General features: G+C 30.6%; 1 protein-coding gene and 1 pseudogene across 2 annotated transcripts; both read right to left on the reverse strand.

The window, feature by feature from the left end:
• Positions 1–4347: 4347 nt before the first annotated feature.
• LOC123920057 (protein argonaute 4-like) lies at positions 4348–12342 on the reverse strand. Of its 2 annotated transcripts, none has more exons than XM_045972149.1 (23): positions 12069–12342; positions 10593–10826; positions 10294–10499; positions 9985–10209; positions 9763–9899; positions 9577–9674; positions 9363–9460; positions 9076–9235; positions 8624–8740; positions 8391–8498; positions 7886–7948; positions 7681–7794; positions 7412–7577; positions 7201–7313; positions 6964–7101; positions 6714–6844; positions 6369–6434; positions 6124–6187; positions 5935–6046; positions 5771–5844; positions 5045–5139; positions 4887–4918; positions 4348–4800 (listed from the first exon to the last, which is right to left on the reverse strand). In XM_045972149.1, the coding sequence occupies exons 2-23, from the start codon at positions 10821–10823 to the stop codon at positions 4631–4633; spliced, it is 2718 nt and encodes a 905-aa protein (XP_045828105.1). In that variant the 5' UTR covers positions 10824–10826; positions 12069–12342; the 3' UTR covers positions 4348–4630. The 2 variants fall into 2 exon arrangements, with proteins under 2 accessions (XP_045828105.1, XP_045828104.1); XM_045972148.1 differs by having other exon boundaries at positions 11922–12110.
• Positions 12343–19210: 6868 nt separating this feature from the next.
• On the reverse strand, positions 19211–22617 carry LOC123922280 (annotated as a pseudogene).
• Between the last annotated feature and the right edge of the window lie 1962 nt (positions 22618–24579).

Consider the following 24579-nt stretch of genomic DNA (forward strand, 5'->3'; position numbering starts at 1 on the left):
TTTTTTTTTTAACCTTTAATTATCATCAATTTTTTAACCTTTAGTTATCAGCAATTTTTTCTTAATAAGTAAACAAAACGATGAGGTTCAAAATTATATATAAAATATAAAATAAGCACATAAACAAATATAGAATAATTAGTCCATGAAATTCCCTATACTACTCTTATTGAAAATGCTCTTAAAATTTTTGTATTTTATTTTTTATTGTTACATATTACACCTAATTAGACTCATGCACCGCATGGGTCAAAGTTCTAGTTATCCTTATCACTTAATCCTATTTTTTCCCTCCTAATCCAATCTTAATGACGTTCTTATCACTACAAGAAAAACAGCTTTTATTGGCGGCCAAAAACCCTCTAAAAGTGTCTAAAACCGCCAACAACTTTAAATTTATTGGCGGCCTACTGGCGGCCAAAAAAGCCAATAAATAGGTCGTTGGTAAGTTTTGTGGCGGTCAAAACCGTCAGAAACGAGAAAGACGGAATTTACTGGCGGCTAGAGCCGCCACAAATCAGCAATTGTCCTTTCAAACTTATTGGCGGCCCAGACCGCCACAAAATAATAGCATTGGCAACTTTATGCTTACTGGCGGCCAAAGCCGCCACTAGCTTAAATATTAATTTTTAACTTTTCTTGATTGTTTTGTTTATTAATTAATTTATATAAAAAAGATTAAACATAACCCCAAATTCAATCCCATTTTTTCTGTTCTTATCTCTTAATGAGAAATTACTTGCCACCAGAAAATTCAACTCTAATCATCATTCTCAGTATACAACCCATAAAATGCTTCTCAGATCTACCTTTTTTTTTTCTGTTGGAAATCGTTAAGCCCTTTTGATTTTCTATAGTTCCAAAACTCTTCAAGAAGGTGCCAACAGTTTGATAACATAACTTATTGGTTTGAATTAATAATTTCAAACATGCAAACTTCCATTTGAAGGGAAAGGATTGAATTATGAACATTGAGAGAGAGAGAGAGGGTCACGTCCAAAGAGGGTGAATGAGTTTCTTCTTTCTTTGCTTTATGTTTGAGTTTCAAAGCTACAAAGACAAAAAATGAAGATTGAATAAGGGAAGTGGTGCTTCGGCTGAGAAGACAAGGAAGAGGAGAGTGATTGAAATCGGTCTTACCATAAGCTCTCATAAGGGTTGTTTTTATTGTATTTGTTTTGGTGTGGGTAGCTCTCTGTGTAGGGGTCAATTCCAGGATTTTGATTTTGAATTTTTATGAATTTTGCGTGGGTCAAGACCGCCACTAAGTTATAGGTCATATATTGGCTGCTTAGGCTGTCATTTTATGGAACAATATAGCCAATTTACTGGCGGTTTAGGCCGCCACTAAGTTACTGGCGGCTTAGGCCGCCACTAAGTTATATGTCCTTTTTAAAAAAAATATTTTTTTAATTTTGTGAGGGTTTTTCTCACTTATTGGAGGCTTAAACCGCCAATAACTTATTGGGAGCTAAAACCGCCAATAAATGTTAATTCTCTCACCTAATTTTCGGCTCATTTATTGTTGACTTGTTGTTTATTTCATTGTCTACTAGTCGGTCAAGCAAGCGCGTTTCGCGCCTATTTCTAACTTATGTTCACAAAAAAATATGTGTCTTATGTTATGGTCAATTTGTTAATAAAAGATTTTTTTCTGCTAAAAAAAATGTGTTTTACGTTATTGTGAGTTTGTTAATAAAAGATTTTTGTTGCTACTAAAAAAAATGCAAGGGTATTGTGGGTATTATGAAAAGTTAACACTAAAACTCATATATTCTCTTTATATATAGTATAGATTATTGATTATTAATATATTAAAATCGATTACCAAAGTTACTAATTTATTCTTAAAAAAAATTTAAAAAATATATATAGAAATAATATAAGAACGTTTTTTTCTTTGTAAAACATGTTTCTCGGGTTAAATTATTGTAAGAAAAGACACCACTTTGTAAGAAAAATATAATTGTGTAGATAATAAAAAGACACCATTTTAAATATTCATATCCTTATAGTGAATCATGAGCAGATCAAATTTATTTTAATTGTTCTATTCTAAAACAGTGATTTTGGTTCAAGGATTTTCAATTATATACAAGCAGGAGAAAAAAAAATTATAACGTTTCATTGTCAAGTTCAGAGTAGCAGTGCAGCAACAGCCAACAGGTGATTGTGAGTAGGGTTGGGAATAGGTCAGGTGGCCTACAGGGGTCTTCGGCCTGGCCTGTATAAGTCTGGCCTGACCTGGTTATTAAAAATGCCAAGCTTAGATTTTGAAAACGGCGTGTTTACATAAATAGGTCAGGCTTAGGCTTCTAAAAAGGCCTACGAAGCCTGATAGGCCGACCTGTTTATAATTATTATTATTTATATCTTATAAAAAAATATTATTTATATAAATACAAAATATCAGAGAAAATATTTTTTTTTAACAAAACAGAGAAAATATATTTGTTTTTATATTTCACGCATATAAATTTAAAAATAGAAACCCTACCTCCATTCTATTTCTCATTCTCTCGAGCAAGTAGCAATTCATCCTATATTAACAATTTATATTATGGCGACTTTGTCGTAATCGTATTTGTTATTTTATTAGTTTTTAATTATTGTGTTAATCATATTATTAGCTTTTTCTTAATGTTGTAGAAATTATAAAAATTTAAATGTGAACTTTTTAAGGCCTGTTTAGCCTATTTAAAAAGACTATATAGAGACGCTTTAATGTAACACAAACTTTTAAATAGGCTACAAGGTCAGGCCAGACTTTTAAAAGGCTCGGGTCAGGCCAAAAAAAATAATATTTGATAGGGCTCAGGCCTGATGAAAAATCGTAGGCCAGGCTCAGGCCAATCAAGGTCTGGCCTGTTCCCAACCCTAATTGTGAGACAAATCATGAATGGTTAACTATCAAGCACATACTCCGACACGACACCGACACGGACACGACGACACCGCTAATGTAAAAAACATATGACATTGACACCGCTACATATTTATAAAAGCGATAAATTGAAAATAAAAAAATATATATGTAAATCTAAGTTGAACAAGTTATTCGTTAAAAAAAGTTTTAAAACAATATACGATAATATTTGACCATTTATCTATCCATCTACTAGCGAAAAACTAAAAATATTATAATAAAAATGTAATATCTTCGATCCTTATTGATCTACATTGTTGTTTCGACACATCTTTAACTCTTGTAGATATGTCTGGTGTGCCAAAGAAGAGTATAAGTAAAGAAAAAATAATTCTTTTTGGTACATTTGTCCGACACGTGTCATATGAGTATCTTACAGGTGTCGGACACCGATCGAAAGAATGTCAAAGTAAAGGAAAATTTTACTATTTCCTCATATAGTCACTATCAAGTATACAATCGCTTACTCTATTATATTTCAAAACAAATAAATAATAAGTTGCATTACTTTCGAAGGGGGAAAAACAAATAAATAATGTCAAAATTAATGACTTACACCAACCCTAGCAAAGGTTTGGAAAACAAATTCTCCAAGATTAATTTAAGAAATAAAATTGCGCAGAGTAGAAACAATTATAAAAAGCTTGTACACTCTCTCAGTCAACAAACTCTAGAGCCTCGTTCTTGAACAAATATATATTTCAACACCCAGAATAAAAAATTACTAGAAACTCTAGAAATCTAAGATAATAGTAACACACTAACACAAACTGGACAACACCAATATTAGGAGATATAACTAGGTGACCAACACTAATCCAATTCAAATGGAGAGAGAGAGAGAGAGAGAGAGAGATAGAGAGAGAGAGAGAGAGAGAGAGATTTAAGTTGAAGAAATAAGATGAATTCAACCCCTAACAAATGCAGAGACCTAGAACAAAGACATACACCAGCCTCCAAAAGGGTTGAGAAACAAATTCTCCAAGATCAGTTTAAGAAATAAAATTGGGCAGAGTGAACCTCCAAAAAGGTTGAGAAACAAATTCTCCAAAGTTAATTTAAGAAATAAAATTGGGAAGAGTGGAAGTAATTATAAAAAGCTGGTATAGGTATAACTGTAAGTATAACTCTCAGTCAACAAACTCTAGAGCCACATTCAAAAAAATTATCAACATCGAGAAAAAAAGTTACTAGAAACTCTAGACCACATGTAAGATAATACTAACCCAAACTGGACAATACGATACAATATTATAAATATGGTATAACTAGGTGACCAAACCTAATCCAATGCAAATGAAACTTCCAAAACAATTATGCAAATACCTACTCCAATACTCAATTTAAGTCACCATTCCACACATACAACTAAACACTAGCATGCAATATTTTGTGAACATAATAATAGCACAGAAACATCCTTTAGCAAAGCATAAATAGATATTCACATTCATTCATCAAAATAGCTGAAAGCAAGTGGCAGCAAGTATTCGCAAAGACCTTTCAGCAAAAGGTAAATATTAACAGTCATCCAAAATAGCTGATAAAAAGGACACATGTGTGAAGACATGTGTCCACAAGTATTCAAGAGACCTGACCTTTCAGCAAAGGTTCAATCCAACAGGCATCAAAATAGTTAAGACTTGGGACTAAATAAAGTTTGATTGTGCAAGAACTACTTAGGATCATAATAACTTGATCAACTCAAACAAAGAACATAGAATTGCAGACAATGTCATTCAACTTGGGCAACTGAGGGACAGGGGAGGCATTGATACCACCACCATGGCTGGAGTTAGTTTCAGACTTATCCTCAAACTTCATGAACTGTCCAACCTGGGAAGCAGCCAAGTGTGCATAGCAGATAGGAGCAACTGCATACAAGGTTTACACTAATATGAGAACTTACTACTCAAAATATAAATACAAACAAATGAATAAAACTCATGATAGAACTTACCAACAGAGATAGCAGTGGTGCTCCGCTGATAACTGTTTGACATACAACAAATACTGTTATTAGATACTGCATAATTTACTTCAAAAGATTCCATATACATATATATATATATACCAAAAACATAACTCCAAAACAATGAAATCCGACAGTAAACTTACACATAAGAAAGCGAGTGCACAAGCTCCTGTAAATCATCTGGGGAAAAGCCAATCTCATCCAAAAGAACATGATAATGTGTTGGCCTGCTTGTGCCCTGAGAACATATTTTGATACTAACATAAATACAAGGTTTGCAATAGAATTTCATGACAGAATGCCAGCAAAAAGGAATTCAAGTTATAAATTCACATCATTCAGTTGACACAAATAACCATAACAAACGGTTATAACATAAATAACCATGCAAACCAAACAGAAGAAAGGATAAGAGTTTAGAGCAAGCATAATACAATTACAATGGTTATTAGGTGAACAAGAGATGAAAAATGAGCCACATAATACAAAAACATTGCCCGATATTACATGAAAAAACAGCAACAATAAAAACAGTAAACAAGATTTCAAGATAATTACGATAATTCTGTATTTCCCAATGAAAATAAGCATATACTGAACTCTGAACGGCTTAGAGTAGACAGGAAAGTAACTGGATAAATCATGCAAAAAGATGAAACAATAAAACCACACATAGGAAAGTTTTAATTGCATGAATCATGTGTAAAGATGAAACAATAACACCATACATAAATTAGAAAGATGCAAACAAATAACACCCACACAAAAGAAAAAATGTAGTTACAGTTAAAAGAACATCAGTCATGGAACTTTAAAAAATCAAACTCAACAGAAATGCACATCAACAAAAAAGAGTAAAAGTCACTCACAATCATTCCTGCATGTGCACACAGATAGAAATCATAATTTCTAGGATGACAAATTTTGTTGTCAACAACAGTTCCTGCAAAATAAAAAAAGTTAAGAAAACATGAATGAAACCAACTTTATGTATTAAATAATGGAACTATGAATCTTAAGAAAAAGCAGCTACCAGGTGGCACGTTATCTGGGGATCCAGGCTGGAAGAATTTCGTGTGATGGTTCTTCTGGGCAACAATCACCAAAAACTTGGGATTCCAGGTTTCATCCAGAAATTTACATGCCTAAAATTTGAATGACTGATTAATTCCAAAAAATTAACAATTCATATATTAAAAGAAAATTTGAACAATTTAAGAACCTCAATGACTTGGCTCAGTTCAATGTTCAACACTTGGTTAAACTGGGACTCACTGACACCATCCCTACATTCATAAGCAGAAAAAAATTCAGTTCAGTAGCACAACAGAACAGTCACAAACACCATCAAAAACAGTAAAGCAGACTAATAGATATGAACTGCATATAATAGGATTAATTACATTCGTATAAAATAATAACAAGTTAAAGAAAATGAATGGTACAAAATTGGGAAAGAAAGTTAACCTGAAAATGATAATGTTGTCGGGTTTTCGGTTCCCAGAACTTGTATAGAAATCAATCAAGAGCTCCCTGCATATCATAAAACAAATACTCAATAAATAAACCATCAACTGAAAGCTGTTGCAAATCATTTAAAGATCAAAACACTGCCTCAGGGGCCCAATCACACAAATATGCAAGACATTAGAACATAATAGTGCAGGGATCTTGTGATCATATAGAATCCAAAAGAAGAGGAGTTTGCTATACAAATAGATGTGATATACAGCAATGGGCCAAATAGATGTGAAACAAACACTGCAGCAATTCATGCTGAATTAATTTCAAGGAATAAAAAAATAAGCAAACCTTATAATTCCTTCATCGATCTCGTCGTCTACTGGCTTGAACAAATTGTCTATCATTTCCACCTTCGCACCCTGAGTTCGGACGCATGCCCTATATTTAGATATCATAGGCCATTGCCTCGAGCTTACAACCTACATATGTATGCAAACAGAAAAATCAATCAATATTTAGATAACTGTAAGTTGTATGCTGAGAACATAAAATATACTCAACTTGCGGCATAATTTTAAAAACATAAAATGTTCATTACCGCAGCAATTGAAGGAATTTCAGTTTGCCCAGGTGAACCATGAGAAACATCCATGCCCAAAATGAGAGTGGGAGATTTTGATACAATAGGAATAGATGGAGAATGTTCAACACCCAACAGAGAATTCATTCCACCAAGCTACAATAGGTGGAAAAAAAAAAACTTAAACGGGAGGGAGGACAAAAGGAAATGGCTGATGAGACAGTTTAAGAGAAACCGATATAAGAATTAATATACCTTAGCATTTATCTTCAGCAAAACATTTGTCAGATACTGGTCATTTACTCGAGTTGGAGCTATGCACTGAGTAACAATTCCAAAATCAGCAAGACACTTCTTCTTCCACGGACCTTCACATATCCAATTAATTTTGATTTAGAATGGCATATAACAAGTGTATTAAAAAAACGTAAACAAAACATGGAAGGAAATATATCAAAGAACTAACCATAAAGATCCGAGTTCTTCCTCTCCGGAAGCAGACAAAGGAGAAACTTAGGAGCACCTGGAAGTTTGGACTGAGCATATTCAAACATCTTCTCAACTCTTACCAAAGGCGGTGCCCGCCTAAACTGACCATTTTCTTCAAATACATCAAATGGTTGTTCCACGTGCTGCCAAAAGCAAACGACAGAATGAAGTTAAGACCCTTTTTTATTTGCATAAGTTAAGACCCTTTTTTATGTTTATCAGTTAACATGCTGTAACAGAACTTACGATTCCTTTCATTCCTCCACATTTGATCAGATCTCTTACAAGTCCTCGCACATCACAACGAGCAGAAAAGTTCACCACAGCCCATTTCTCAATTTTAACAGGTTGCACAATTTTCTGGAAACATTATTAAAACATTAGGGAAAAAGGTTTTGATTAAAAGATTAAAAAAATTATTAAAAAAAAAACAAAGATTTGACATGAATACCTTATTATTAAAATTCCATCTCCCATTTCTGGGACTGAAATCTTCACCGTTGCCAAACTTCAACTGAAGATAATTTAGCAAAAGTTTAATACCACTTTTGTAGAACTCATAATAGATACAAGTCAAATGGCATCAGTAGCATGTATGGTCAATTCTTAAATACATGGACTACTCACTCAAGGCGCAATTAATACAACTGAGCAAACTAATAGTGCCAAAGGGTAACAGAAAGATTTCCTTAAAAATATGCAAAAGGTAAGGTAGCTTCTAAGGTTAAGGGCGTATATTTTGAAATCAAATATGCAACAAAAACAATGATTTATTGTTCAAAAGGTGGAAAAAAAGACTCATAAAAACTTTAATAGCATCTTTTCTTGTGATTTTTTCAAGAAAAAATTATTAAAGACACTCTGCAAACAGCTTTCAAATAAATACCAAATATGAGACAACCAAGAAATAACACTAAATAGTGATTTACAAGAGAGGTATCATAAAAGAACAATACCCTTGGAGCCTGCAAAACCCTCCCATCAACTTGTGTGAACCCAGAGGTGATTGAAATGCCACAGTTACGGAGCATAGCCTCAGAGCCATAGTCGCTTGTTCTCAATGCCTGTAAATCAGGAAATAGAATTCAGTAAAGTGACATTTAAACAAAAATCTAATCAATACACACAAACACACACACACACACACACACACACACATATATATATATATATATATAAAGAGGCTTACATCTTGTAAGACTGTCATCCGTTCTTTAGGCTTCTGCCTTGACTTTTCCACAAGGGATGACCTTTGAAGAGTGGAAAGGGCTTTGGTATACCGTTGGAGGGATACCAATGAGCAGAGCTAAGGAAAAAACATAAAACAGTAGAAAGTAGTTAACAAGCAGTGAAGACAAATAGTTTCTAAAGTCACTAATTCTTGAGAAAATGAATTGTTAAGCACCTAAACTATATCAACAGGAACATAAGTTTGTGAATTTATTCTTAGATTCTTTAGAAAATGAATCTATAACATTTACGGTATAGCCGACATCTGTTTACAGATCTCTGGAGTGACCAAAGAATAGGTAAATTATATACAATAGCTGCGTGTATGAGAGACTAGGCAAGATTGGGAGCACTTTAAACTAAAACACATTCTAAGATTACGACTAAACTAATTTAAAGCCACTAATCTACCTCAATTGGGACATATGTAGGGCGCTTAGGCTTTCCAACATTGATACAGGGAAGGTCAGCAGAGTAGTTCAAAGGAATCTTTCGGCGGTTAACAAAATAATCGTAAACTGTGATCTCTTCAGAATCATCTTCACCGCCACCTCTCTTCTTCAGTGTAAACCTACATTGATGCATCTTCATTAATAACAACATCCATTATGTAGGCAGCAAATTCAAGTAACAATACCAGACAGTAAGAAAGTTAAAAGCATATCACAAATAAAGGAATCAATATATAGAACAATTACAGCTGGTCTTTGCAAGGCAATTCACTCAGCCCAGTAATCTTGTACTCCTGGTTAGATGGGCTGGCTGTAACCCTCAAATTCTTCAGAGTCCTTTTAGCCTGCACAATAAATATACATGGGATCAGATCTTGGTATAGTTGAACAACAGTTGAGCATAACAAACAGTTGAAGAACAATTAAACAAAACAAAAAAGTCTTCAGAACATTTGGTTACCTTATTCCAGTCAAGGTTGAAGGGATCCCTAACATTCTGATTTGCAATTAAGAAATCAACAACAGGTCCAGGACGGACAATCATAGTTGTGGACACATCTACAAAAAATAGAAAGAAATAACGTATGAGGAGAAATTATTATTCAGATGATAAGCTAGATAATAAAAGCAAGCATTAAGATCAAACCTATATTCAAAGACAGCCCACTTTGTGTGGTTCTAAAGCTGGAATGCAGCCCTCTGCATCCAAGTACACCACCTCCAACATCAGTAAAATTCTTAGGATCATTGTGGAAGAAATTTTGTCGCACAAGCAGACAGCCTCTGCAATAGATATTACAATGATATTATTATTGCTGTTATGATAGACTAAATAAAAACACATATGTTGGAAACAAAAACCACGCACTGTTTGGCAGCATGTTGTCTCAAGATAATATCAAGAACCCTGATGGCTTCTTGATAATTCTCTGTTTCATGCCCTTTCAAGGCATTGGCAATGGCCTGCAGTGGAATTTTGGAGGCAAAACTGATCTCAACTTTGTAACTCTTTGATCTGTAGGATTTTTTCAACCTCTTCCTATCAGCATCATTTGGACTTCCATGCCCATCAGGGCTGCAGTTACCATTGTTCCTATAAAAGAAAAAGTTAAATATCAGAAACAGAAATAACAATGTACAACAACAATTTCAAAAACTAGGCTCCAGACATTTCAACCTGTTTGATACAACATCATCAAGAACAACTGTAAACTCAAGCTTGTTCTGTGCTAAAGAGCCAATAGTGAAGAGAGTTTTCTCTCCATCATAGGCAATGTCCTTTCCATTCAGCTCAGAATTATAAGTCTCTTGAACTCTGTCCAGTATCTTCCTACCAGAACCTTTGCCTTCAACAGGGCGTCCATCTTCATAAAATAAAGCCACCTACACAAATACACAGTAATAGTCAACACTTAACCAAAAATAAACATACAACTAATAGCATCAAACCACTGAATCATGAAATACAATACATACACTGTACTGGAAGAAGTATCCATCAGTGTTTTTCACATCAACTTTAAAATGATTGGTCAGCAAAGGAAGTTTGTTTCCCTTTGAACCTAGGCCACGCCTAGCCATTGGAACCTTAGTAGGAAGCTTCCTTTTGACATGCTCATATGGTTCAACAATTTTGATTGGCTCCACATCAGAAGGAACGATAGGAGGTGGTGGGGGCAAACAGTCTTCAGTCTCTTGGGAACCCATATCCTGAATGAATACATGAAAAGATTCTTAGTACAAAACCCCACTAAAAAAACACTAACAAGGTTATATTAATCAACCAGTCAATACAAGTAAACCCCAAAACAGATAACAGAATGGCAAATGCAAAAACTAAAAATCATGAAGTAGTGATTTGAAAACACTGACTCCAAAAAAATCTAAAAAAGTATCTACTGAATCCTCAACCATTCAATGCAAGGCAACTAAAAACACCAGAAAACAAGTGAAACAAAATAAAGAACAAAAAAACTAAATAAAAACTACTCTGAAAAATTATTAGTACAAAACCCCACTAAGTACAAATCTTTAAGTCACCACAACAATAAACCCCAAAGCAGTGATGTACAAATCATAACTCCAAAAAAAATCCAGAATAAATCTACTAAGTACTAAAACATGCAAAGCAACTAAAAATACCAAAAAATACGAGTCACCAACCCAAATATAAAAACTACTCTAAAAGCAAAAACAAAAACTACTCAGAAAATACTTTTAACATTTAAAGGCTAAAATCAGAGCTAGAGAAACATAGAGTAAAGAAAAAATTCTCTAACAGCAAAACCAGGGTAAATACTCACAAATACAGAAAAATCGTTCAACATAACACAGTACTCACCACAAACAAAAAAAAAACAAAAATAATTCCGAAAAACTAGGGTTAAAAACAGAGCTAGTGAAAGCAAAAATAGTAAAGTAGCAAAATCATACAAAATCTAAACAAATAAGCTTAACATAAATCTCTCATAGTAACACTTGATTCACTAAACAAAAAAAATAACTAAAATATTTCTAAGAAACTAGGGTTAAAATCAGAGATAGTGAAAACAAAAAGAGTAAAAACCAAAATCATGCAAAAATTTCAAGCAAATAAGCTAAACATTGTGAAATAGAAATCAGATCATAAACAACAAAAGCAAAACGAAGAAGAAACTCAAAAACGTGACTATCAAACAAAAGATCAACACATGCAAAGCAAAAATTTCACCAAAATCAAAGAGAAACTACATCAACAGTACTACATTACATAAAACCCTAAAAAATCAACAACGAAACTTAAAAACAGTGAAAATCATCACATACCAAAAAATTAGCTAAAAAAGGAAAATCACGAAATCGAAACGGTAAGATAAAACGAAAAAGCAGTGTTAATCGGAGAAAATCGAAGAGTAATCGTGAGAAAGAGATGAAAGAATGTTAAGCTATGAAGGTTTTTGGAGAAACCCTAACCTTAAATCAGAGAGAAAACGAGAGTGAAGTTTTTTGGTGAACCGTACTCACTCGTCACTCACTGTGGTGGTATTTAAATAGTGGAGTGTGAGAGTGTGTGAGGGTGCACCGCACCGTAGTTTCTATTGCGTCAAGTTATAACAAACGGTGACGTTTCTACAGTATATTACGTACGGTTCGTATGATGTAGTGTGATGATCACACTCAATGATGTGATGGATGGATAAGATTTAATCAACGGTTTTGGTAGTGGAATATGACACGCGCGGATTACGTGATGACCGTTTTGATTTCGTTCGGAAAATGTAATGTGTCCAAGTGGTGTGGGGTCCACTTACTCCTTCACACCATAAACACTTTTTTGATAATTAAAATATTTTAATTTCTTAACAAAAAAAATTAATTTTTATAAAATACTCCTAACAAACCCTTTGGTGGGTTCTATAAGATGGAAATATATTAAAAAATACTAATGTTTTCTAAATAGAAAATGACTTTTCGTTGGTATATTCCTGACAAATTTTTCGTGGTGGATAAGTCACTTTTTTTTTTGTACATGTGGTGGATAAGGCACTTTGCAAAAACACTACTCCAGGAGATTAATCGCGTTTTGCGAAAGCACTTTTCAATAGTTATACGGTACTAATATATAATTTTGGGCTATTTGAAATAGGCTAATTTTTAGCTTATGAAAATAGTTTAAGTAAATAAGTAAATTTTTTATAATAATTCATAAATTTTTATTAACAAAAATCGCAATTTTATAAAATATCTTTTCATAAAATATTTTAAAAAAGCTTATTTATTTGCATGAGATATTTCGTATAAGCTTAAAAATAAGTCAATTTAAAAGAGATTTTGTATATTATTCATAAGCTTATCAAAAATAGTTTCTGAAAAAATTGTTTAGGAGATACAATTTTTGTTAGTGAAAGCGTATAAATTAATATAAAAAATTATTTATTTGCACAAGTTATTTTTAATAAGTTTAAAAATAAGTTAATCATAACCTATGAAGCACGACACAGACACGGACACCGGACACGACACATACACTGACACGTCGACACCGATAAAAATTTGAAAAAATAACAAAATTTAGTGTAATCATAAGTGTCGATGTCGGACACGGACACCGACACGTATCGGACACGGACACACCTAATCTGAAAAGTGTCGGTGCTTCCTAAATCATAATGCGCCAACAAATTATTTGTTTTTCTAAAGCACTTTTCGATGTATACTATAAAATACTATAGAGTCTAAACTCACTTGAATGTGGGAGTATCTATCTCACATATATTTTTACAAAGATTAATAATTATTATATGATGGTGGAAATGTCCATAAAAAAAATATATATTATGATGGTAAAAATGTATATGTATCTACCTCACATATTTTTTCTGGTCAAAACTTTTTGTATTCTCTTATACTAAATACTACTAAATTACTGCTAATAACTACGTAAAATATTGATATTGATTAATACAAATTTATTGTTTTTCTATTCAATAAAACAAATAGTAGTCAAATTAATTTCCAGTCAAAATAAATAAAAATATTGTTTTTTTAAAGAAATAGAAAATAGATACAGTATATTGGTTTTGGTATATGAGAAAAAGAGTTGAAAAAAATATGGAAAGCAAATTAGTACAAGACAAAAGGTGTAATAACAGCGATGGTAGTACGTATTTGCCAAATAAACCACTATGGCATCAGCGAGGATGAGGTGTGTGTGTGATTCTCGTTTCAGGTTCTTCAACTACCCACTGTTGAAGAATCCAAAGTCCAGAGTTTTACTCATTACTATTAATAAATGACTATAATTTGTGTTGAGCTCGTGAAAAATAAAGTCCACTGTTCAACTCTTTTTTTGGTTACTAATTTAACTTGGTCAAATAATTTGTGTTGTGGGAAATTAAATTAGAAAATTACTAGGGAGTTTAAGTGATCATAAATCTAAAGTTCAGAGTTTTGCCGATTCATCATCATAATAATGAGTATTGAACTCCTTTTTTTGGTACTAATTTAACTTGGTCAAATAATTTGTGTTGTGAAAAATTAAATTAGAAAATTACTAGAGATCAAGTTTTAAGTGGTTCGCGTCAAAAAAAAAAGTTTCAGTGGTTATAATTTTTGTAGTTAATGATTTAATTTAACGAATAGTTATTGAAATTAAGGGATTATTGAGTTTTTTATGATAATAATAATCTTAGTTAAATTTTTAGAAGCATCAATTTTTTTGACAGATTTTATATACCTTCAGTTCAACTCTAAATATCAGATTTTTTTTAAGCAACAAATTTTACATCGTCTTGAAAGTTAGTTAAGGAACTTGACCCTAATTGCGACCTGCCTGTAAAATTAAAGTTATCGAGCAAAGTGGGACCTTAATAGTGACTTGTCTGCCGGTAGAACCAACATTGTAAAGTTCTTGACCCAAGAACAAAGGAAAAGTTCTCACAATATAGAAAACTCTCAAATTGATCAAACTTCAAGTTGTGATTTGAGAAGTACATATCCATGTTTATAGTCTAATCTTGACATAGTAAAATTTATTCTCACTTCAATGCAATTATCATTAGAAAATAAGCACTAAACATGGATGGATGAATATAATTTCTCACTAGTCACTGTGATGAATTAGAGCAATTAGAGCCAGTGGCGGAACCAGAAAAAATATCGTGGGTGGGCCGAAAAATAGTCAATCTATTTTTAAATTGAATTTTTTGCTCCCCTATTTTCACATGTTACAATTTTGGTACCAACAAACTATATTTTTACTCTAAAAATTGTAATTTTTTGCTATAAAGGTGATTTACTGTCTCCAACATTGAATCTAAAGATGAAATATCAAATTTGAGACCAACATTCACAATTTTTTCCCATTAAAATTCGATAATTTTACAGCAAAAAAATAATAAAAAAATATTGAGATAGGACTAAAATTGCAACAAATGTGAAAATATGAGACTTGAAAAATTTAATATTAATTAAACATATTTGTTTATGTCATTTCATATTTATATATGCTAGTTCAACTGCTAATCTTATCTATTATTATAAATTCAATTAATTATGAACTAACATTTACACTAATACTTGAACTAATATGTGTATTGAATTACTTATAATCATCAATAATATACTATAAATTAATATTTACATTAATATTTGTACATATATATACCGGGTGACTTAAAATCATTAATAATACATTTAAATTAATACCCTACATATAAAAAATAAAAAAAATTGGGGGTGGGGGTGGACCGTGGCCCACCTCAGCCCACCCCTAGTTCCGCTTAGAGCACTACTATGAAGCATATGAAGATGTTAGGAGAAAACTAAGGGTCCGTTTGGTGCGCAGGATAGGATAGTGATAGGATAGAATATAAAACAGGAAAAGGGTAGAATAAGATATCAGCAGGATAACAGTTATCCTCGGTTATCCTATCTTGTATTTGGTGCACACAAAATAACAAACATGATAACTATTATATCATGTTTTTAATACATACTTGCTCATAATAATATGATAAGATATATAAAATATTTAAATGATAAAATTACCCTTGTAAATCAGTTGTTATTTTTTAAAAATTATTTTGTAATATTTTGAATTTTTTAAATAAAAAAAATATAAATAAGTAATCAAATAAATTTATATAATTTTAAATAAAAAACATGAGAAAATAATAAAGTTTAATTTTTTATATGAATCATGATCAAATAAATAACCCAATGATATATACATGTTAGATAAGTTAAATAAATATATGATATATCTCATACGTAAATAATAAAAATACCATTGCAAAATAATTATATTTAATTTCTTATAAAATTTAAATTAATATCCATATTTTACGATTTTTTAATAATTAGTTTACTTTAAAATATTGTAATTTTAGTATAATTTTGATTTTTTTTAGATTATGCAAATTACAAAATTACCCTTGTGAGAAAATCACATGCATATTTAAAAATTAATTATTTTATTAATTTTCATTTTTTTTTTTAAATATATTTTATAGAATAAATAAGTAAAAAAAGAAAATTATCCTACCTGCTGGTAACCCAGCTCAAATTCACGATAAGAATTTTAACTAGAGAGACATGATAGGATAAGCTACAGGATTAACTTATCATATGCTGCTGTGTCACCAAACACTGGACTGAAACAAGATATGATACAATTATCTTATTCTGTCTCTTATCATGTGCACCAAACTTGCCCTAAATGTCATCTAAAATTCCACCATATAAAAATAAAACAAAAATTGGACTTATTATTAGACCACAAGTCGGTCCATGCATTGTTCTCAAAGTATCTTCATCCATTTGTAAGAAATTGATCTAAGTTGGTACAATCTCTTAAAAAACAGTAAAGGTGAATAAGTAAAGTGTCCAGAATTCGAACCCTGACTCCTGCATATAAAATGCGATGTTCATATCAATTGAGCTAAACTCAAATGAACCACATACTTTCTAATAACGACGGATCCAGAATTTTTTTTCGGTGGGGATTAAAAAATATTACAACTAATACTTTTTGGGTCTTGCTAACGAGTGTCCCCGGGGCACTCTTTAAGCATTCCATTTAAAGAAACTTTTTATTCAAAAAGTTAAACACTACAATTACCAATGCGTTGACTTTACGCATTCCGATAAAATTTTTATAAAAAACTTACTATTTAAGGGCTTAAAGAGTGTCCCGAAAACACTATTTTTGTTCATTGTTGTTTTGTTTCAATCTTTACAAAATTAACTTGTATTAAAATTGTTCTTTGTATCCCAAATAAATCTCATATCTCTCGTTCTTAATAGAACATATTTCCCAAAACTTCAATCAATTGTGATGCATGAATTCCAAAATCCAACGACAAATCACAATATAGACACATATATGTAGGGAAGTTGTAGAAATAGTGCAAATAGATATGATTACATGAATGATGTGGTTGCAAGTTGGATTGGATGAGCGAGTGCATCAAGTATAGTGCCTGTTTGGTTGTGTGGTGGGAGGCCCAAACGTGAGTTTAAATGTGTTAAAAGTGAGTCTACTTAAAAAACAAGTGTTTGGATCACTATTCCCAAAATTGCTTTTGACTCCCAAAATTGATTCTACATGAAGCTGGCATTTGATGCTTCTGTGTCCGCGTTCAGAAATATTACAATTGTTTTGTTATTTTACTAGTATGATACCCGTGCCAAGCACGGGGGCAAAACTTTAAAAATTTACTTATTTTTGTTTACAACATAAATAAAAATTATGATGAATAGAGTAACAAAAAACGCATGATAAAAAATAATGGTCGATTTTTAGAAAATCAAATAACTCATATAATTTCTTTTCGTGATATCTAAACTTAATGGTCAAATTTTAGGAAATCAAACTTACGATTTATTGACACCATTAACAAAAATATATCATCAAACGGTGAATCTCATTTAAAGTAATAACGGATTTGTGCTACATGAGCTCACACATCTCGATGCATCTTCGCATAATATCGATGAAAGTTATTTTTATATCACTGTAGTTGGTTGTGTATACCACTTATACATAATCCACCTTAACAAAATATAAATGTTTTCTTATAAAAAAAAACGATTCAACAGGAGAAATAAATAAAACAATTGTCAACACTATTTGAAACTTCAACATATTATTTTGAAGCGTGTTTCATAATAGTCATCTGTTGTTCATAATAGTCTGAACTGCAAAAAAAATGATGTGAAAAAAAAATACGAAGTTAGAAAAAAAATACACAAATAATAATAAATGAAATTTAAGGAACATTAATAGTATATTATAGTGTTAAGAAATAACCTGAAAAGTTTAGAAATCTTTATACGTTCTGAAAAACTTCGCGATAGACAACATTTGTGGTCTCACTACAAATATTAAATATATGCAATTACTTATGGAAAATTCCAAATATAGGCATGGGAATATTAGATACATGAAATTTCTGATCTTTTTGATATATCAGCCATTGGATTCCTAAAAATAGTTAAGAAAAGTTGAAAGAAAAAATTCAAAGAATCTCTTATATAAATAGTTAAGTAAAGATAAAATCTCATGTCAATATTTAATTTTTTTCTAATGAAAATGTGGAATTACCTTTTTTGAAAAACGTGTGTTTTTATCATGAAAATAGAAATATTTTAATTAAAGACAAAAAAAATGGAGATTTATTATGCTAAATTATTCAAAGTATTAAAAAAGTCCAAATATAGGCATATGAATAGTAAATACATGAAACTACATATAGAAAAGTCTAAATATAGGCATACGAATATTAGATACATGCAATTTCTGATCTTTTTGATATATCAGCCATTGGAAAATCCCATGTCAAATATACTTTTCAAGTAAATATTCTAAATGAGGTATTTTTTTGGAAAAAGTATATGTCAATATTTAATTTATGATTCATACTAATTATATATTAAAACACATAATTAGTGTTATTCTAAACAACGTTTTTGTTCATTAAATTTGTGTATATTTACTTTGAAGAAAAATATGATATCAATCAAAAAAATTATATGTGAATCAAACCGGCAGAAAAAATACGATGACCAAATATCCTGCCAACCATGATAAAATTACTCAACAATTATTCATAACATAGTCTACACCATTTTAAAATGATGTATCTGAAGAAAAGCAAACCAAAATAGTTCTACAAATAATGTTGAAAAACTAATTAAACACCAGAAAATCATACGAAAAAAAAGAATTTTGAAAAAGTAATCAATTCTTCTCAATCTTTATCTGCTTTTTCAACTTGAACACAGATGCACCATCTTGAGTGGCAGCATGGGATCGCTTTGCTGGAGTAATTAGCACACTGTCCTTTGTTAGATCTATTGTGTTTTCAGCACCAGCGTCCTTAGTAGAGTCAGCAGCACAAATTTCAGAAAAACTGGCCATCATATTCTGTAGGGAAAAACAATAAATTTAATATAAAACAACATATGGTGATTTAAAATAAATATCAAACAAATAAATAAAGTATACCCTATAAATTTAGTGAATACCTGAGTCACATCAGCAGTTGTTTTATCGTCCTTCAGACCTACACCATCAACTATATGAGTCACCTCAGCAGCTGTTTTATCGTCCTTCAGACCTACACCATCAAGTGTTTTATCGTCCTTCGGACCTAAACCATCAACTATATGAGTCACCTCAGCAGTTGTTTTATGGTCCTTCAGACCTACACCATCAACTATATTGTCGCGTTCAGTATGATTCAAAATTCCATCATCACCAACCACATTTGCGTCTTCAGCATCAACAACACCCTCGTCACCAGCAATGTTATTTTTCTACAATAATCCAAATTTTATAGTTAAATACGATTATGTATATTTAATGTTTAACTTTAATAAAAAACGATAATTTATACGGTTCACTAACCAAAGATTCTACATATGTAGCTTTGAACTTTTCCACCAAAGCGTGGGATTGCTTCGCTGGAGTAATTAGCCCAATGTCCTTTGTTGGATCTATGGTGTTTTCCACATTTTCAGCATCAGCGTGCTTAGTAGATTCAACAGCAGAACTTTCAGAAAATTTTGCCATCAGATTCAGTAGGGTAAAACAATAAATTAAATTTAGTATAATACAACCTATGCTGATTTAAAATAAATATTAAACAAATAAATAAAGTATACTCTACAACTTTAGTTAATACCTGAGTCACCTCAGCAGTTGTATTATCGTCCTTCAGACTTACACCATCAACTACATTGTCGCGTTTAGTATGATTCAAAATTCCATCATCACCAACCACATTTGTGTCTTCAGCATCAACAACACCCTTATCACCAGCGATGTTATTTTTCTAAAATAATCCAAATTTAATAGTTACATATGATTATAGATATTTAATGTTTAACTTTATTAAAAAACGATACTTTATACGGTTAACTAACCAAAGATTCTACATATTTAGCTTTGAACTTTTCAATCAAAACAGGGTCGGCCACAATCTTCTTGACCTTAAAAGATTTTTCGTACATGCTAGAAGGATCAACATTGGTTTCAACCTTAAAAAGATATGACTTATCAACCAGATCACCAATCTCTTCTGGAATATCGGCCAAATTACCCTAAGTTAAACAATAAAGATAAAAATGAGTCATAAAGTACAAAGTTTATAAAAAAATTAAAATTAAATAACATATTTGCATACCAAACCTATAATAAAAAATTATAAAAGAATTAAATAAATTTAATTTAATATATATACCATCCCAAAAGCTTCGATCATATCAGCACAAGATTTATTGAATAGATCGGCAGCATCACGATCAAAAATGAGAAAGGTAGCAGAATCAGTATGGTCAATAACTTTGACCTTAATCATGTACCTAAGTTTATAGTGAAACATAGATTAATAATAATAATAATAATAATAATAATAATAATAAAAATAATAATATGAAAATAATCTTGGAGAGACGTTGATGACATGCTTGTTGCACTTAGGACAAAAGTACATACGCTCATCTGGATAAACTTTTTTATTACAGGTGCACGCAGTGTACCACCATTCAGAACCATCGATAAACTTCACCGTACCAAATACAGCAAATGTCTTTTCTTGAAATGTTTTTGATAATCTCAAAAATTTTTACGGCACATATAAAAATAATATAGAATAATAAGACCAATTTAAATTATATATACACACCGGAAAATACAGAGTTTTTAATTATCAATTGTGTACTACAATATGTTGTTACCCTTACCACACTACAATCCTTAACTCCCTCAATAGTTGCCATTGGCGTCAAATTGAGAAAATCATCCTCATTGCTAACTTTAGAAGTATCTTTTAATAGAGAAATACCAGGTGATGGAGTAGCACTTTTCCCAAGCATCCTACAAAATAGATATATTAAATCTCTGACTTTTTAGTCGGATAGTATATAAGCCTTTTTTAAATTGGTATGAATATATTGAGGTTACTATATTCGTGAAATTTTTAGTTTTTTCATGTTGGAGTGAACAGATCCATCTCATATTAATATATATGGTAACAAAACTTCATATTTTAAAAAAATCTCATATTAATATATGGGCAAAATTTATACGAAAATAAAAAATCAAATACGTATATCAAAGGATAAGAGATGGAAATGAATCTAGCACAAAAAAGTTACTTGTTTTTATTAAAAATAAATTTTTTAATAATAAAACAAAAAATATATATGAAAATTAATTTGAAATTAATAATTTAATTATTGCTACCTTTTCTTGAGATCAACGGCTATTAAAATATATATATATTAAAGTATAAAATATTATTTTAATGATAACGGTTATTAAAATATATATATATATATATATATATATATATATATATATATATATATATATATATATATATATATATATATATATATATATATATATATATATACACCCATCGTAGTTCAGCTCTATAGGAATCATCTTTGATTCGCTTCCATTTCGAGAATAAACCTTTTCAACACCCACAGCTTTCAAGACTCCCATCACATCTATTATATCACATAGAAAGGTCTTAGTTTTATAGACAAACGAAAGTTTATTTAATTTTATGCTAAGTATATATTATAGACAAACCTATCAAATAATCGGTATCATAGTTATCATTAAAAATCTTATGAGGTTCACTGATCATGTATATATTAGCAGGTATCAACTTGTCATCAAATTTTTTGATTTTAATTCCAAATTAAAAATTAATTTTATAGGCATGATTGGTGGTTCTATATGATCCCACATTAGTGGCAACACTAAAGTTGCTTATGGATGAAGTTAAGTTTTATGAGAGAAAATTGGATTGAGATATTTGGGCTTTCATTCCAAGCCCAATTTTCAATAAAAGAAAAAAAATTATAAAAAAATTAAAAAGCCCGCGGGCTAACCCGCCCCGCCCCACCCCGCCCCGTTTTTTAGGCGGGTTAGGCGGGGGCGGGCCACCTTAAGGTAGCGAGCCGAAAACCTCAGCCCGGCCCGCCAAAAATAGCGGGTCAAATGGGTCGGCCCGGCGGGCCTGACCCGTTTTGCCACCCCTAGTAACACATGACCCTCAGTGAGTTCCTTTTCATATTTGTAAATTAATGTTCTTCGAACTGTTGCATGGATCTTTTCACCCTAGAATACACAAAAAAAAAAAAACAAAAAGTTAGATATGATTGCTTAAAAAATTTAAAAAATAAATTGAAAATCAAGATGTGAATAAACCTTCTTATCCATCAAAACCATTTCTAAAGAATACGGCAGCGCATCTCTATTCATATCTTTAACAAACCACATGTGAACAATTCTAACCAATACATTCCATGTTTCTTTGGATGGAGAAATTTCAGAAATAGAATTATATTTTGGAGGCATTTTCTTAAAAATTCAAGTAAATAAAAAACAATGAAAATAAACAAAGAGATATAACTATAACTAAAGAGAAGAGAATTGAGAAATGGTGAGTTTTAGGGTTGAGATTAAAGTCCTATATATAGTGAAAAAAAGGACATATGAGTAATTTGGTCAAATTAAATGTTTCCTTTTTAAATTTCCCTAATAAAAATTTAGGAATGTTTTATGCACATGATTTGAATCAAGACACAAACAATGACTTTATCCATACCATCCCCACATATTTGCGATCCAAAAAAAAAGCATAAAAACTATAAGCAACAATCTTCCCCACATATTTCCTTTTTAATACTATTATGCCTATCAATATCAATTTGTATTGAATGTAAATAATCAATTCCCTTTTATATATTATTATATTATTATATATTTGATTATTTGAATTTTTTGTGTAAAAAAAAATTATATAAATAATTAATAACAATTTCCGGAAAAAAAAAACTACATATTATTAGTGAGCAATCTCATATATTCCTGTTTTATAGTATATCCTACAATTAGTGACAAATCTCGGTCATAATACAGATGCTGTGACAAATCTCGGAAAAAAAATTAGTTAACATATTTCCTTTTTAAAATATCTATATTCAATACAAATATTGTAGGATGATTGTGAGCAAAACATTTGAAATTGAGCAATAAATACAAATATGTGAGGATGAATGTGAGCAAAGCATTTGAAAATTTGCATTAAATGAGGCTTAGAAAATAAGCCTCAAATGTATAGTATTAAGATTAAGATTAAGATATTAATCGTGGTAAACTCACTTTATTTAAGTATATAATTTAGAAGGACAACATCAACATAAAAATATTACACAATAAGTAGAAGCAACTAACACAATTTTAAATGCATGACATTTTTAGTGAAGATTTTGTTTTGAAAGTTTGAACCGAATAAAAATAGACCCCCCCCGTATAAATTAGCAACAAAAAGGTCATCATATTAATATATATATATATATATATATATATATATATATATATATATATATATTAATGAGTTAGAAATATAAGTCATGTATTAATCTATGAGTAAAATTAATATATGCTCTCATATAAATTACAAACAAAAATGAGTAAAACTATAGCCACCCGTATAATTTTTTTTAAAAAAAAAGCCTCCAAACAAACAAAAAAGTTAAATTAGTCTTATAATATCTATAGTAAAATAAACATGAAACATAAATAAATTAAAGAAATTTCCCAAATATAGCTTATATTATTTAATTGTACACATAAATACCCTCCAAATAAAATAAAAGTAGATCATCACATAAATTATTAAAAAATTCAATGTATTAATATATGAGTAAAAATAGAGGCCCCGTATAAATTAAAAAAAATCTATATAAATATTACAGGGGTAAATCAAAACTCGTCCAAATTGCAAGGGGGTAAACACCTATTATCCCTAAAAAAAAAACCTCAATTCTAGCAATTTTTTAAGCAAAATTGTTGATCAAGTCTTCATATTATATATTTTTCAAATGATAATCATTGTCAATTGCTATCAATACTAAGTCATTAACTCTTTTTTGTAACATAATAGAGCAGCAGTAAAACTTCATGTTAAAATCTACTACTATTTTTTATTTTTTTAAATCAATCTCTTTATTTTGTTAGAGACCTATTACCATGTAAATTTTTTTCGAGGCCCCCAAAAATTGGAGGCCCGGCTGCGTAGCTCACCCTGCACTTGTGCAGGGCCGACCTTGATATGACTATAAGTATCGGTCTCATATAAATTACAATAAAATAAAATAAGCCTTGCATTAATATATGACTAAAAAAAATAGGATAAAAAAAAATATAAGTCATCATGGTAATATATGAGTATAAATATATGTTTTGTTTAATTTTTTTAAAAAAAAGGGTGTCGTATTAATATGAGTATAAATATAGATCATATATAAATTCATTCATTTTATTTCCTTAATATAATTTATAATAATTTTTTGTTTAAAATAAAAACTTAAACTTGTTTTTTGTTAAAAAAAAAGATATCCTGCAAGTAAAAATAATTTATTCGAGTTTTCAAATTATTTGAATTTGTAATAATAA

This window comes from Trifolium pratense, linkage group LG4 (genome assembly GCF_020283565.1).
Source record: "Trifolium pratense cultivar HEN17-A07 linkage group LG4, ARS_RC_1.1, whole genome shotgun sequence".
Taxonomy (NCBI): Eukaryota; Viridiplantae; Streptophyta; class Magnoliopsida; order Fabales; family Fabaceae; genus Trifolium; species Trifolium pratense.